The following is a 16,636-nucleotide window of genomic DNA, read 5'->3' as shown; positions in this document are numbered from 1 at the left end:
TTCCAAGTTTATTCTCTCAGAGAATAAAGAGAAGAGGTTGCACAGATACTCTGACTCAACCAATTTTGCTGCTGTGTTATCGTCCGCAAGTCACCCGGAAATGTCCCGGTGCTCCCGACAGTCTGTCAGCCACTGGCATTTTTCATTATATTATATTATATTATACTAAGATGTTTTATTTACACCACGCTACCCTAAAGGTACTTTTTTCATCATATTATACTAACCTCCCGTTTTTCGACACCACACTACACTAAAGATGGATATTTCATTTTATTATAACATACTAAGGTGTTTTTTTTTGACACCATACTATCCTATTGACATATTGTGCTAAGGTATATTTTTAATGACATAGTACACTATGACACTTTTGGACTCCATAGTATACCAAGGCATGCACATATATATTTTTTTTAAATGCTTAATGCTAAGGTGTAATTCTGACAGGATATGTTACTATGACAATTTCAGCACTTGCTATAAATAAAACAATAGAACCTGGATTTACCTTTACACATAGCGTTCAGTCATAAAGGTGGCTTACAGTATCAGTGAGAGTCTTGTGGTCAATATTACATAATCATCACATGGCACCAGCTTCACACTTCAATAGATCATTTAATCTCCAGAGGGTTGCGCTTACTTTGTCTTTGTTACACACTGCACATGATAACACAATAAAACACCTCGCAATGTACAAGGTCGTGCAACATCTAGTCTGGCTTCCAGCATTGCGCACAGTCTTGATATATAGGCTGTTCAAATCAGGGGGTGCGTTCACAAATATTGTGTATGGAATACTGTTGCACAAACATGGTTGAGTGTGTGTAAACTGTGGGTTCATTTCAGTTTCTCAGCTGTCCTTTTTTTTCCTCCACATAACTCAGTGGAAGTTTCAGTCCATAATTACATTTTTGCTGTTTAAAAAAAAAAAAAGACAAAATCAAAACAGGAATTACAAAAAAATGAAAACACAATGAAATCATTAAAAGCCCATTAAAACTTAAGTCTTCAACCCAAACCACAAACGTGCAAAGGCTAACCAAATCAAAAATAGTACACAAAAATTTTACCCAGATATTGGCTGAACATGACATCATCTTTTTTGCTGCTGTTTTTTTGTTTTTGTTTTTTTTCTAAACAAATCATTTGTAGTCCCTAATAATAATACTGGGTAATGTCAATTAATTCTAACATTGTTGAAATTTTCATTCCTATCATCAATTATTTAAAAACCTGGTGTAACATAGAGTAGTACAGACATCTTAATGATTTTGCTGTGGCAGTGGAATGACATCACATGTAATAACATTGGCATTAAACAGGAGATCTGTGGCTGCCCTGGGAGAAGCTGTACAACAAACTGATGTAATAAACATTTTCTTATTCATCTCATATCCTTACTCTTTTACATTTGGTTAGAAATAATATTATTAATACTCTTGTCTGTATACATTTCTCATAAATAAAATATTTTGTCATCAAATCAATAAAAAACACTCAGATACTCAAAATAAACACACACACAAATGTCTTTTTCCCCCATTAAGTTTGCTTCGTTTTAAAGTGCAAGGCAAGATACAGTAAACTTTGAAATGTACGACATACGGCATCTTAGGCGCAAATACCTCACACATTCTCACATCCTGACACACTCCTTGAATGCCACATAACCCACTGAACTCAGTACAAACTTGGCACATCACCAGTAAAGCCTCTAAGGTGTAGAGCACATAAGCTGGCACACTATGGATACAACAGCACAATCCTACCAGGGTTGGTAAGATCTACAACGCCTCACAGTAATGTCGCCCAATCAAGAGAGGGCTTGGGTTAGTTTGATAAAATTTTTTTTACACTGAGAAATTACAGAACAGAAATGATCCTTAAAGGTTTAAGCCTTGTTTGTTTTAGTGTAATTTTGTTTTAAATATAGTTTTTAAAATAGTGAAGTTGCATCATGACTAATATTTCTGTGGTTCTTTATAGTAGCTAACTCCACCTATAGCTTACAAACTGTATCTAATATTTGACTCCGGACTAGTGAACCTTACTTTTTTTATGCAACAAGTGCACTGCTCAAGTTATACTCTGATTTTCTGAATTCACATTTTTTCTGTTTTACATAACAGATGGAAACAAAAATCATCTGTCTACTAAAAGAAAATGTGGTTTAACAAGCAACCGGGTTTCACATTGGAACTTTAAGGATCACTACTGTAAAACCTGGGTAGAAGTTGCCTCTAAAACACCATTTCCAAACAGCAGCACCAGGACAGTCCAAATTGTCTCAGTTGGAAATAGGTCGCAGGACAGTCAGATACAACTATATGAAATCTAGTTATTTGCCATAGCCAGCTTGGTGACGCGTGTAGGGAGACAGGGTGGAAATCGGTTCGCTCATGAAGTTTGACCAAAACACTTGGGTGTCTGACAGACGTGTAAGTGTGACGTTGTGATGCTGTGTTCTCTTACAGTTAAACATCAACCATCTGGAACAACAAACAGGTTAAAACAAAAAAAGTATACAAATGCCACTGGGTGGAAGAAACAGGCTATAATTCACTGATATGAGGCAACTTCAGCCTGTACTGTGAGACGAAGGAAGGTTTAGTTTGCATGCAGGGACACACAGAACAGCATTAATTGGCTTCAATTATATGTACAGTGGCCAAGGAGTTTGTCAAAGGGGGAAGCAGCAAAGCCAGGGTAGCTTCACACATTAACAATGGGAAAGTAAGATATTCCATATTATATAGAGCATATCTTAATTATATCTTTTAACCACAGACAAGGCAAAATCAAAAGTCCACTCTTTTGTATTATTTATACAGTCATGTGTATGTTAAAATAGGAATAATATACTGAGTAGCTGTAATGTTTTGTTAATATCTCCTTGATGCTTCCTCCTTCTGTAAACAGCCTCACCATGCACTGCCAAAAATATCAGACTAATTGAGTCATTTCATCTGGTGCTGTTCCTCAAAGTGGTTCTTAAGAAAGAAAAAAAAAAACGAACGAAAAAAAAAATGCACAGTGGGATGAGAATTTTTGTTTTTGACTCCCACACAGTCACATTTAAAATTATGATAATAACTGAGTAATGTACCGTACTTCAAAATCCCACAGATCCTTGAACAAAACCCAAATCCCGATGAAATGACTCATCATAAAAGAACATTATTATTTTTTGCAGCGTGGATGCATAGCCGCAGACCACACAAGTCATACAACAGCCTATTAAGAACCACAACAGTAGAACCTTTGTAAAAGCCTATATAATTTATAATTCAACATTATTATTATTCACAGGTTAATACAAGTCCACACAAATACATTCCTCAGGATATTTTTTGCAACATTTAAGATATTCTCCAGTTCAGTAGATGATAAGGTTGAGATGTTTGTTCATTTTGTTGATTTGTTGCCGAGTTTTCGTGGCAGTAGCAACAAGAAATAAATACTCTTAGGAAGTTAAAAAAAAAAAAAAAAAGTCAAATGGCTTTTAAGTTCAGAAATGAAACCATTAAAGTTAGAGAGAAATTTTTAAAAGATTGTATCAATTTATGATTATAGAGAAAATAAAATGGCTGCACACAACATGCAAAAAGAGCACCACGTAAACACATTTCTTTTGTCAAAACAAAACAAACAAAACTCTACGCCTCCCTTGTCTTCTGTTTGATTTGCTGCTAGCCATTTCCTAGCTCAAGCAGGTAAACGAAACCAAAAACGAAACGGCAATGGTGAAGCTTTGCGGTGTAAAGCCACGCCCCTTGTAAGAAATTCAATAAATGGGGAAACATTTTCTCCCTGTTTGCAAAAAAAGGGGACATGTGTCAAGCCACTGGGCATTGCACTTTAGAGGGAAGAAGCATGGGCGGGAGGGGCACCCCTTGTTTTCAAGATATCGGGGGCAATAATAAAGCACTTCATACAGAACTTCAGTTGCCCGAGGAATCTGCCTCACCGGCTCCACCTTTGATATCCCAAGTTCCTGTGAGAAAGATGAAAAACAAAATGTGCATGTTTTCTTTGCTTATAAAAAAATCCTTGAATAAATGATTATTACCAGTGTTACCAGAAAATGATAAGAAATGCAGCTGGTGTGATGCAGATGACAATTAGTCTTCAAGTTCTTGAAACAACAAACAGGATAATCCTGAAATCCTGTTTCAAACAAGAGCTAAAAACTCTACTCAGGAACAAAACTACCCTCCTCAATGAATGGATCAGCAATCGATCCAGGAAGGCTGCAGAATTCATTTTCCTTCTTAGAGTGGGTCTTCCTCTTATTTGGAAATAGAAGACCTTCATCTTGTATTATCACTGATACATGATTAATGGAAACCTGAAGGCTCTGAGGCACAACACTAAGCAGAGCCAGCAGAAAACCAACTGACTGGAAATGGATTAGGCTCCATTTTGCTATTAGCAGTCTATCAACAAACTGGACTGAGCCCAATCCCAGTCTGTTAGAGACCCCTACTCTAAACAAAGAGAGCTAATGGTTGTCACATGGTGGCATATCATACATACTATGCACAGAGTAAACAGGACAAACAAAAACACTGAACAACAATTTCTCCATCTAGAAAAAAGATGTTTTACCTGAGAGAGAACTGTTGGACTTCTGCTTGTGGAGCTTCTCCTTCTCCTTCTTTACCTTAGGTATGATCTTCAGCTTCATACTGCTGCTGCTCTTACTGCTGCCCCTCACCGAGTCCTGAATAAAGAGACAGAGTGCATTGGACACATGGAAACGCACCGAGAAAGATTTGATATTCTGTGTTTGTCAGTAAAGGCAGATGGGCTACTATTAGTTTTAGATCAACAGATGTGACACTAACAGTTTGTTGGTTTATAGACTGTGATACATTTTAAAAATGGATTTCCAAGTCCATGCAGTTTCACCTCCTCAGAGCACTGCATGAGTGGACAGATCCAGTGGATGTCATCCAGCTTGTGCAGCTCGGCGCTGAGGCTGTTCAGAGTCGACTGAAGCTCCTCCTCCTCTGGAGACTCAGACTTAGATGGAAGAAAAATATTTTTCTGTATATACTGTAAATATTCTTCAAGACATTACTTCTAAACTGCAATAAATAGCCAGACTTTGCTATTGGATCATGTAAATGTATAAGATCTCGCCTTGAGACATCTTATGAAAACATCCTCCATCTGCAAACCTGAAAATGTAAATAGCTAACATCTGCTCTGTTTTCTACCATCTGAACATGATGTGCATTTTCACACTTTTTATATATTGTGGAAATTCACATCTGTTAACTTGTAAATGTGTCAATACTCGTACTATTGGTTCAACCGCGATCGACAGTGGAGACAAAGAGAATAGGAAACAAAGGGAACAACAGTGAAGGCGAGGATGAAGTCATAGAGCTGTACCAGTAATTTTCCATCGAGCAGGATCCTGGTCTCAGTCTGGAGAACTTTACTGCTGTTGACGATTTCTACTGCTGTGCTGCGACTCAGACACTGAAAATACAAAGTAATACCTTGATTTTTTTAATCTTTTTTTTTTTTTATTACTAAAGTCTAAGCAAACAGATGATATGTGTCCATGACTTTACAACACATTGCATTGAAAACTGCACATTTCATGATAGATTTTACGGCACAGCAACTCAAATGTACCAGTCTACCAGACAACACTGTCTGCATATTTGACTTTTTATTCTGTCAATCACATCGGCCATCTGTCCGTCCGTCTGTCCTCCTTTCCTCCCTGGTGTCTTACCTCAGGGCTGGACAGTTTGGCCTCACTCAGCACCAGGGCCGTGGCATTGACAGCGTGAGCCAGCTCCTGCTCCACCAGCTTATGGGTCTTGGCTGTCTCACGAATCCTGGGGAGGATGACGGAGGAAATCATAGACTTGAAGGAGCTGTAATTAATATTTCAACAAGCTGAAAAGGCATAATTATTGTGATTATTCCAAGTTATCGAGGCATGTGGAGGGGACAAAAAACTGGTTTCTTCCTCTGTTTTCCCAAATTCGGGTTCAGTTTGTGGATGCTGCATTTAAAAACACATTTCCTTTTGAAGAATTACAGAAAACCCTACACCAGTTAAAACTATACCCACCACATTATTTAAAGGTGCCAGTGTCTCTTCCAAACAATCCAATGACCTAATCTCATTTCCCATACACATTAATCAACCTGAAAGAGAATTAGGTTCTTTCATCATAATAAAATATGCGAATTGAGACACAGTGAGAAGGGCGCAGAGCAATGCAAATGGTTTGTAAGTGCAAAAATGAGAAGTAAAATGGCTCAACAGTGCAACAGAGGAAAAACGCAGCAAATAAACGAGCTAATTGCAGTGGGAGAAAAGAGTCCCAGCATGTCGAGCAAAATCCCCTCATGAACCGTTTATCTTCAGCACAGACAGATGAAGCTCATCAAACAGGAAGCTTGCTTTTGTGCACTGTATATGTCTGCAGTAAAAGGCTTTAATAAAGTTTGATAAGTTCCTTCGAACTGTAATTCTGAAATTACTCAACCAATAGTATTTACATATTAGAAACAGACTTTTATAAGCAGCACTCAGTGGAAAGAACACTAAGGGTGAGTGGGGGAGGATTATTAAGTTCTGTAGGTAGAGTGACAAACTTTAGTAAATGCTACAATTACTGCTTAACCGTGGGACCAAAACACATGGGGTATCAATAACCATGAGGTTATTGCACACCGGGGGTCTTTTAACAGCAATGTTGGCTCAAAAACACACTTTGCTAATCATTTTTTGAGGTTCGAGGTCTAACTGAGGATAAGTGTTTTCAAAATGAATGAGATATTAAACCACAGCCTCCTTCTTGTAAAAGCCGCTGAAAATGTAAAGTGTTTCTTACTTGTTGATGAGTGTGTCAGCCACGATGCCCAGCTGCTGAACCTGAGCACACTCCTCTTCTGTCAAGTACTCCATGGACTGCTGGGAGTTAAGGCGGGGCCTGTTGGTACGGTAGCTGTCAATCTTCCTCTTGTCCTCCCACGACTTTAGCGTGCTCTCGAACGCCTGGTCGTACAGAGATGGAGACGTTTCAGGCACGAATCATTTATCTGTTCACATGGGAGCACTTCACTTCACTACTGTGTTTTTTCCTCTTTAACACACATGTATATCTTACAGTCTGCTCCACTCACAGCTTGACAAAAAGAAGCAAATTCAAGAGTGACAGGACACTCGATTCAAGGTGGTTCTTCAGATATTTTTCTATTGTCTTTCTCTAGACATGAATATCTGAAGAATGGGGAAGGTAGAAGTTGTTCTAGTAAACGTAAACGATTTTACTTCATGTCTGAGCCAATATGCTGTTTATATCTAAGGATGAGGCAACTGAGTAACCAAAAAAAAAAAGTGGTATATTACATCTAGATATGAATTTTTGTGAACAACCTTTCAACAGCCATTCCTCAATCAGCCATAGAGCACAGACAGTGCTAACCTGAAATATTACTGTCACCATGTGATTCAATAAAAGGCCAGATTTCAGGCGGATAAAATCAGCGAGCAGACGCTCTTCACTCTGTGGTACTTAAGGAGGGAAACCATGGAAACAAACTGCTAAAATGGACTTGACTCAAGAGAGCTCTCAAAGGTTTGAGCAGCAGGAAGAGAAAACAAACACAGCGAGTATGAAGTTGATTTAAGGAATCCCAAAATAGGAAGAGTCAACATCATGAGCACAGAGCTAAATCAGGGAGTTAGAGAGGAGTTTTGGCTGCAATATTTATGAAAGGAAGAGTGTTTAGAGCCAATACAGTTGTGCATACAGTGAATACATGTCTAGTATATGGAGACAAAGAACAAACATGCAGCACATGCAAACATTTTAAAATAAAGTATTTAGTAAAAGTCATGTAAAATTAGTATTCTCACACAACACATAATTCATATTTAAAGTGGGCCTTACTCTGTCTCTGGTGAGCATCTGTGCCCGGTTCTTGTGGACAATTTTAACAATGCCAGGCGGCTGGATCCAGGCCTCTCCATCCACCTGCACAGGAACCCCCTCCTCCCCCAGGATGGTAATCTTCACCTGTCGGCACTGAAAGGCAGCAGAGCAGAAAGAACTGTGAAATGGGACACTAAATTTTTCTTCTGCACAGACTGTGCATGTCGACCTCGACTGTCCTGTCCTGTTGGATACAGGTGTGACCCTTTAAAACCTGAACCTTTCAAAATGAAACCCAGAGTTCTGTGTCACATTTTGCTGACTGTTTATGGTTGGTCAAACATGTCTGACATTTGCAGCACTGGTTGTTTTGCATGTGTTCTATATCTGCTCACAAACCAAAGTACTGGCCAAGTAGAAGGACCATCTAACGTTTTCATCAAAATACTTAGTGACTGTGTGACGTCTGTTATATAAAATGTCATGTCTGTGTGTGTTACCTGTGCAATCCGGTGGTGCTGCAGGTTGATGACTCTGGACATGGCCATCTGCATGCTGCCAAACACCGCCACCACCTCCAGCTTCTTATCATCGAACGACGGAGCCCCAAAGTTCTGATCACAGGAGACAAAAACAAACATTACCACTTTCACTGGTCACTTCAATGTAAGTAAAACTACTTATTACTAAAGTGAAATGAAAGAATACAGAAATGTATATACCGATCTGACTGAACTGAAAGACTTCATTCCAAAATATTTTTGTAGACCCGGATGTAAACTACGCTACTATTTTCACTGTACTCACATTATCCTCCTTGGTGCCTCCCCAGAAGTTGATGCCACCTGCATAGCTGGGGATGTTGAGCACAGCCAAGCCCTGCAGACTCGGCAGAGACATGGGTACACCATCGCACTGAAGAGATTAGAGAACAAAGAGAAAGTTAAATGGGGAGGAAACACACAGGATGTTAGAGGAAAATAGCTGATGGCAATTTAATTCCCAAAACAGAAGCAGCTACATTCTGTTCATTATTCCCTTAGAGGTGTGTGTGTGTGTGTGTGTGTGTGTGTGTGAGAGAGAGAGAGAGAGAGAGAGAGACCTCAAGTTGAACTCTCTGCTCCAGGTTCTTATATGTCTTCTGGACCAGCTCTTTAGTCCCCAGCACTCCATACCACATCATGTTTTTGGTGCGACTACTGCAGGAGGAAGAAATAAATCAACAATACATTGGATTAAAGATCATACATGTAAATGTCCATCCATGTTTAAGGCCACCAGTTTGAAGTAGTCAGTCCGGCATGATAGATGGATCTAAATATCACAATGCCCCTGAGCCGCAGCTGTTGTGTGATTCACTGTCATTGAACATTCTGCTATAGTTGTTGAATTAAGTCAAAATCCAAAATTGAAACCATTATTGGACCTGATGGTGTTAAGGCTGAAATGGGATTATTTATTTTACATTTTACTTTGTGGTGTTTTGGACTTGTGTTGACTGCCTGATTCCACTCCTTTATTATTCCCTTAAAGCTTCAGTAGTTAATTTGCTCCATTCTGTCAGAATTGGGATTCTCAACAAGGTAGCCCCATCAGCACTACAGCACATCTGTTTGCCCACGCTACTGAACCTGTGAACACTACCCTGAAGTCTGCATCACTGCTACAGCGTAATACGAACGATGACTTTCTTTATATGCTGATTTCTTTCCGTATGTGTCCGATCTATTTCATACTGTATATCAACCATTTCCCTCTAAAACACTGAGGACTAAAAACAGCACAGATTTATATTCTGGAAAAGTATCTGTATAATTTATATTTTCAATGCTGATCTTGGGTTGAAGAAAGAAGCATGTGTGTGTGTGTGTGTGTGTGTGTGTGTGTGTGTGTGTGTTTATACCTGCATTTTTTGGGGTGTTCATCTCTTTTGTTGTTAAACTCCAGGGAGATCTTAGCGTCCAGGCCAATGCCAAAATAGTTGTTCATAACACACTTCTCTGAACATTGCCTTAAGATATACAGAACACAGGTTATGCAATAATACATCAATATATTATTCAATGTGAATATTGTCAACAAACAAAAATACACACAAACAGTCATGGGTATACATAGACTTACACAGAGTCTTCACTGAAGGTGACAGTGTTGAGGCTCTCTGGTTTCTCCAAGACAATGGGGGAGGTTGGAGTTAAGTTTCCTTGACCTAAGCATGCATGATGGGTAAATGAAGCTGATATTTGATTTCATGTAACAAATATGTCATATAAATACCAAAAATAGGGACAATTGCGTGGCTCACCATCCTTCAGCTCCTCGCTATTTTCTCTTTTTATGGAGGATGACGATGACATCCTCTGGACCTGTGTGTGTCGGTTCTGCTCGTCCACCACTGAAATGACAACAAATGATCAGTGAACATAACAGACCTTGCTCATGTCAACTATATAAGTTCACACAAACTGATGCCAAGACAATGTGGAGAGGAAAAACTGCCTTCCTCTTGCCTTTTTCAGCTTGTTCAATGATCTGCCTCAGGGCTTTCTTCAGGCTGTTGGCCCTGAGCATCAGCTGCTCCTTAGACCGATATGTTTTGCCATCTGAGCCCGATTCACCACCACCTTCCCCGGGGCTTGATCCACCACTCTCCTGGTTGGGTACTGAACCAGCTGGTACCACCTGGATGTTACAGGGGAAAAGGGGGGACATCAAGATACTGTACATCCGAAAAATAATACCTGTAAACTCCTGATTTTATCAGACATTGCCAGAATCTTTACTTCATTTTAAGAGCAGTGGGAGCCCTGATGTGTCACCACAGTATAATCACCAGTTTGTAACCAGAAAAAGGCTCCTCATTCATATTTTTATTATATCTGCTCTGCTCTGCTCCTTATATCTGTCTCTCATCTGCTCTTGCCTCTTGCTTGGTGAGTGAGCAGGTAATAGATTTACTTACAGACAGATCCGTTGGAAGATGAGGATATCCATATTTTATTTACAAATTCTAAAATATAAATAGATGTTGGATTCACAGAGAAATTTCTGTGGCTTTCCCTTTTCAATGAGTGGGAGGTTGAAGTGCTGTGCTATGTCTTTTAAATCACAGCCATCAATCTGTGAATAAAAGACTCCACAGGGAGCAGAGGCACAAAAAGCTATATGCTGTTTTGTGTCTCAGCCCCTATGAGGGAACTTAAGATGTGTGCAAAGCCACTGTTTTTACTGCTTCCCATGGAAAGGATCAGGCTGAATCAGTGGAGAGTTAAAATATTTCATTTTCCAGCTGAAGAGAAAAAAAAATAATATCATCTATGAGCAAATAAAACCTTTTAGTTTCTCAAAAATAATGTATGTGTGTCTGTTTTTTTTTTGTTTCAACTTCATCACTGTCCAGTTTGATATTTGGTATAAATATATGTTTGGTATAATTTTAGGTTAATTTTGTGATTTTAATCAGAGTATTACTTCACTGATTGCTATGAAACTGATTATAATTGCTAATGTTATTACCTGGGCCTCTGCCTCTTCACTTAGGGCTTTGACCAGGGAATCAAGCTTCTCATTCAGCAAAGCACACTGGGAGAGGAGAGAGAGAGACAGGTTGTTATCGTTTGCATTGCTTCTTTGATGCCTTAAAAAATTATTTGAGAGGAGTATGAAATGGGAGATGGAGGAGATGGAGTGCACATCAATGCAGGGCAGAACTCGTCATCTGTGTGACTCCACTAACTCCTAAATCCAATATGAAATCAATAGCTAGTCTTATTCAGCACATAGAGCTTTGTTATGTGCAGAAGCAATAGGTGAATTTCTCAGCAGGCATCAATAAAGCATCACATCTTTTTTGAGGAAAGGCAGATAAGCTGACAACACTGAGTGGAGGGGTCTGGTGGAGGCTGGAGCCACTTCTGTCGGGTCAAACCATTATCTTTTTAGAAATGTCTCACACTTTTTTTATTTTAAGATCTCAGCAAAGCACTCTTTTCTCTGCAGTTCCAACATGCTGTTGACGCTCCAACCATTTAACATCCACTTTCCCTCATATTAAAAGTAGCTGTAATGTTTGAAAAATCATCTTAATCCCCACCGACATGTTTATTCTATATCAATCTGTGGAAAAATCTGTGCAACTTATAACTTCTCCAGTGAGATCCTAGGAATAATGAAAATGTCTCACATGGTAGTAGTAGTAATAAACACAGATCACATGTTAATAGCAGATGTAAAAGGGGTCCTAAAGGATACGCCCATAAAGAGAGAATGAAATCTCAACTAAAACAACAAAGTGTGAAGTGTTTTTTAGAAAAGAAATAGCAGCATTTCAGCCAGAATAGAAATTAACCTACTTTTTCAGCTCTTTGACAATATGTATCTGTTTAACACTCATGTTCAGCTTTAATGGCTCTTTGGAAATTTTATAAAGTCAAATAAAGGAACAGACAGAAAAGGTGGGCTGCGAAAGGCACAGAACAATAAAAACGAGGGAACCGTGACACTGAACCTTCAACACAGTTAGTTCAGTCTTGCTCTTTCTGTTATGCACACACTCCCCTACACTTGCCCACTAGTTACTGTTATACAAGCTTTTACATAATAGACATGATTACACACAAAACCGTTTACCTTCTTTGCCATGGCATCTGCCTCCTCCTTGTTCTCTGTGGCTCTCTCATACGCCTTCCCCACCTCTGCCACAAAATCATTTACCGTCCCACACAGAAACCTGATGGAGAGGTAGACAGGGTGAATGCTAACATGGTCAGTGTTGAAAATGAAATAAATGATGGTGCTAACACGTTACAGATCTGGTGATTAACTGTCTCTGTGTGTATCTCCGAACACACAAATGCTCATTTCGTCGCGGGCTACCTGCCTGTCACCTACAGTACGTCGCCTCCACAGTCATTATTTACTCACAGCTGGTACATTGCTGCTGTATGACTCAGCAGGGAGGTTTCTCCAAATGCACACAGTTCTCATGCATTTAGCAAATATTGGATTCTGTAAAACGAACATTGTTTGTGCCTCCCTTTATCCAAGTCTTGGCCTAGTGTGCAGCTCAGCAGGTGCAGTCTAACAGGTTTTTATTTCCAATTTAGATACCTGGAAATTGGAGAATGCTTTTGAAAGGCAAAAGGTAAAGCTAATGGTGTGTGCAGTTTGTGTGTTCGCAAAGCACTGCTGAACGCCGCACATTTGAAAACATTTGGCTGGAGTACGTCCTACTGTGCAACTAAATTCAAGGTTCTCATTGGCCTGTATCACCAACATGTCACCATTTTTAATATAACACCAATAAACCTGGCACACCAACTTATTTATTATGAAGTTATCCATCAACACCATACAAAAGATTCTGCAGAGCATCTATATTTGTGACTTATGTTTTGCAAGTGATTTGGAGTATTAGCAGATTTGCATAAATTACACAAGTACCAAATTATTTTCTTTGTTCAGTCACGATTCTCATATTTGCCCAAAGAAAACAGTCTAACAATCCTGGATTCCTGGGATCAGTATGGACACACTCTGGATGAATAATCACTGAATATTGTGAAGTAATATAGCAAGAAAAACTACTGCTCAGTGCTACAGTTTACACTTGCATTCCTTATGAAGGCTTATCATGTTTTATATAGCACAGGGACTGTAGAAAAATAAGTTATGACTTATTTAACTTAGAGACCTGCTTACATGCATTTCTATAGTCTGTTGCCCGTTTGTTTGTTATGTTATATAGCTAGTTTCATTTATTTACATTGTTGTAAGGCAGGGGTGGGAAACTGTGGTCCTCGAGGGCCACCACCCTGCTTGTTTTCCAACTATCCATGCCCTACCCACAGTGGATTACCTGGATCAGGTGTGTTCAGCCAATCAGAAACTGGAATATACCATCTCAGATGAGGATGGACAGGGGAAGACAAAGTGAATTAGTATCTTCCAGCTATTTAGGAAAAAAACAGGGAAGTGGCTCTTGAGGAATGTTGTAAGGTTTGTGTGTTTCTTCACCAGCTGCTCAGATTTACAGCTTTCAAAAGTGAAGTAAGACACTTTTATATCTAACCTACAGTTTATTCAAGCCTGATGTTGGATATTTCATGTTTTATTTTTGGAAGACCCCTGAATGAGATTTGTCTGTCAAGGCTTGGCTTTATTTATTATCACATCAAATGACCTTATCATTGCTAATGAATAACCACCTGCAGAATCTTTCTTATTATCTTACTTATTACTTTGGAGTATTTGCTGGCAAAATGACAAAGCATTTAAATGAATTAGATCCCTATACATAAACTCTCAGAGCAGCCACAATCCTCAAGCTGTTTCCATAAACCATCATAACACCTACATCTACACCAGCATCTCTTTGTATCATGAACAAAAATTGCAAATACTGAATATGTTTAGTTTAATTATTGAAAAAGTATGTCAGATGACATGTTAATGTTACTTCACACTGATTTCTATTCATGTGTTAAATGTTTCTCCAAATTTCCATTCTGACAACAAAATTACAGAGCAAAGACGCACTTTTCTTTGTCGGGAAAACAAAGTTGTCGTGTTACAGTACCTCTAAAGAGTCCTGAAGTCTCTGTGGTGTTTTGTATGTGCTGCACTTCATGGGCTCCATTACAATCAGCAGCAGTTTAAAACACTCAAGGACTGCTGGAGAAAAGTGCTCTGTAATTGCTGCTCGACTTTCCTCAAAGGGAGACTAATGTACTAATGTACTGAGGATGACCCCTAAATACTGATTCATCTGTCTCTTACACTTAAAACCAGTTGGCACTTACTGTCGTCTGTGTGTGTTTGTTTGTTTGTGTGTGTGTGTGTGTGTGTGAGAGAGTGAGAGTCTTTAGAGAAGAGACCAAAGCAAAATAAATGAAAAATGAATCAATAGCTATTGACCAGACTCACCCACCGCTCTGCTTCTTTCTCCCATCATCTCTCGTCTCTATTCACTTTATACCTTTTCTATGCCTTCATCCTTTCATCTTTATTCTCATCATCCTTGCCTCCCCATCCTTCACCTGTTTTCTTCTCCCTTATACTTTTCTCTAATTTGTCCCGATCCTGATTTTGAAGGCAATCATGGCACGTACTTGGCAGAGGAAATGACGTCACTGTGTTTGTCTGAGTCCAGGATCTTGGCTAGGTGGGAGGCCACAGAGTCGGCATACTGAGTAATGTGGACCTGAAACACAAAGAGAGAGAGACTTAAGGAATATACACTGATCATTCATGTCAGAATGACATGTAAGTTGGATTTGACATTTTCTCACCTGAAAAAACGTGATCAATAATATGAATGAAAACATCGCGGTTTACAAAAGCCCAACTCAAATCTACAAAAACCTCTTAGAATATTTACTTAGTTTTGAAGTAACATTAAGGGGAATCGTCTTAAAATAATAATTCACTTTTCAGGTCAGCCTGAATTAGCCTTGGACCAGCCTTTAAAAAACTAGTGCAGAAACAAATATTTCCTTCACATTGTCTGAATAAACACACTGCTCCTAGGTTGTAAAAAGGAAAAAAATGATGGCATATGTTAGAAATTCAACCACACCTATAAACCAAAGTAGGTTTCTGAATATTTCAAAACTATCTAGTTTTAGTTTTGCTCAGTTTAAACTGAAAGAGCTGCCCTTTGTCAATATCCACACCACTCCCTGTGGTTTAGGTCTGATTGCTTTGGCTTCCAGCTACCAGGCTCAATTGATTCTCAGTGGATGTTTTCCAAAATAATTTCTTCTAGCTTGTGAGATCTGCTTTTGTGGGTGGTAATTTATGGATACCATCTGTCAAAAAGCAGATAGCTTCCTGAAAGCTTCTGTAAAATGATTTTACCTGCAGAGGAGAATCGAGGCTGTCATCTTCCTTCACAATCGGCGTGTGTTTATTGGTGGACGGCACTTCGTACGTCATCACGCTCCACCTACAAACACACCCACACATCAATGTCATGCACCCAGAAATAAACTTAATCTTCAGATAATAACATCAAGATAAGATACAGACAAAATGCCAGACTGTCTGTTGATAGCTGTGCTTGTGATCTCTCTTTTTTTTTTTAGTACATTTTTTTTCTTCTTCCACTGCAAAAAATCTCCACCTAAAGAAGTGTTCTAAAATATATGCACACAAGAGCCATTGATTTGCATTATTTCTTTGTCTTAAGTTTCAATTTAAGGTCAATAATCTGCTTAGATGGGAGGCTGATCCTTGGCTGAGCCAAGCTGCTTATTTGCATATACAGGCGAACTATTGCACAGTGAGGATGAGGAAACTAATGATATAGTAGGAAGTGTTACACATGCAATCAGGTGTGGCATGTACAGCTCATTTCTTCACTTTAGTACTTTGACTTTTATTAGACTACAATAAAGCCTCCTCTCTTATATTTACCTCTATTGCTCTGGATGGTAGACGATATGAATATGTCACCTATCAAATGTAAATTATGTAAAAATGTTGATCAATTGTTTTTAAAGTTGTATCTTTCGCCAAGGTATAAACAGAAATATACACCCAATAGTGTCTTCTTTTATCTGATTACCTTTATTGCTTTGACTATTATTGGCTCCTGTCTGCAGCATTTGAGAGATAAATAATTGTAAGACCTAACCCTAAGAATGCAAACAAAAGAAAACATGGATGCCTTAAAATGGCTGGGACATTTATCCCATTAAAGAAACAGTGCGAAAGTTATT

General features: G+C 38.9%; 1 protein-coding gene across 1 annotated transcript in view; it reads right to left on the bottom strand.

Annotated features, from left to right (window-relative positions):
- Positions 1-601: 601 nt before the first annotated feature.
- The window catches only part of si:dkey-172j4.3 (diacylglycerol kinase delta), a 52,053-nt gene continuing 36,018 nt past the window's right edge, over positions 602-16,636 (bottom strand). The window contains exons 14-31 of the mRNA XM_026317120.1: positions 15,774-15,861; positions 15,026-15,117; positions 12,546-12,645; positions 11,433-11,498; positions 10,427-10,598; positions 10,222-10,311; positions 10,041-10,125; positions 9,820-9,927; positions 9,019-9,115; positions 8,724-8,831; positions 8,417-8,530; positions 7,935-8,069; positions 6,873-7,036; positions 5,759-5,864; positions 5,407-5,496; positions 4,918-5,031; positions 4,615-4,729; positions 602-4,000 (exon numbers count right to left, since the gene is read on the bottom strand). Of these exons, the coding sequence (XP_026172905.1) occupies positions 3,948-4,000; positions 4,615-4,729; positions 4,918-5,031; positions 5,407-5,496; positions 5,759-5,864; positions 6,873-7,036; positions 7,935-8,069; positions 8,417-8,530; positions 8,724-8,831; positions 9,019-9,115; positions 9,820-9,927; positions 10,041-10,125; positions 10,222-10,311; positions 10,427-10,598; positions 11,433-11,498; positions 12,546-12,645; positions 15,026-15,117; positions 15,774-15,861 (1,897 nt within the window). The 3' untranslated portion in view covers positions 602-3,947. The remainder of the gene's footprint in view (positions 4,001-4,614; positions 4,730-4,917; positions 5,032-5,406; positions 5,497-5,758; positions 5,865-6,872; positions 7,037-7,934; positions 8,070-8,416; positions 8,531-8,723; positions 8,832-9,018; positions 9,116-9,819; positions 9,928-10,040; positions 10,126-10,221; positions 10,312-10,426; positions 10,599-11,432; positions 11,499-12,545; positions 12,646-15,025; positions 15,118-15,773; positions 15,862-16,636) is intronic.

Source organism: Mastacembelus armatus, chromosome 18, assembly GCF_900324485.2.
Source record: "Mastacembelus armatus chromosome 18, fMasArm1.2, whole genome shotgun sequence".
NCBI lineage: Eukaryota > Metazoa > Chordata > Actinopteri > Synbranchiformes > Mastacembelidae > Mastacembelus > Mastacembelus armatus.
The sequence above is the reverse complement of the archived record's forward strand: the minus strand, read 5'-3'. Positions and strand labels throughout refer to the sequence as shown.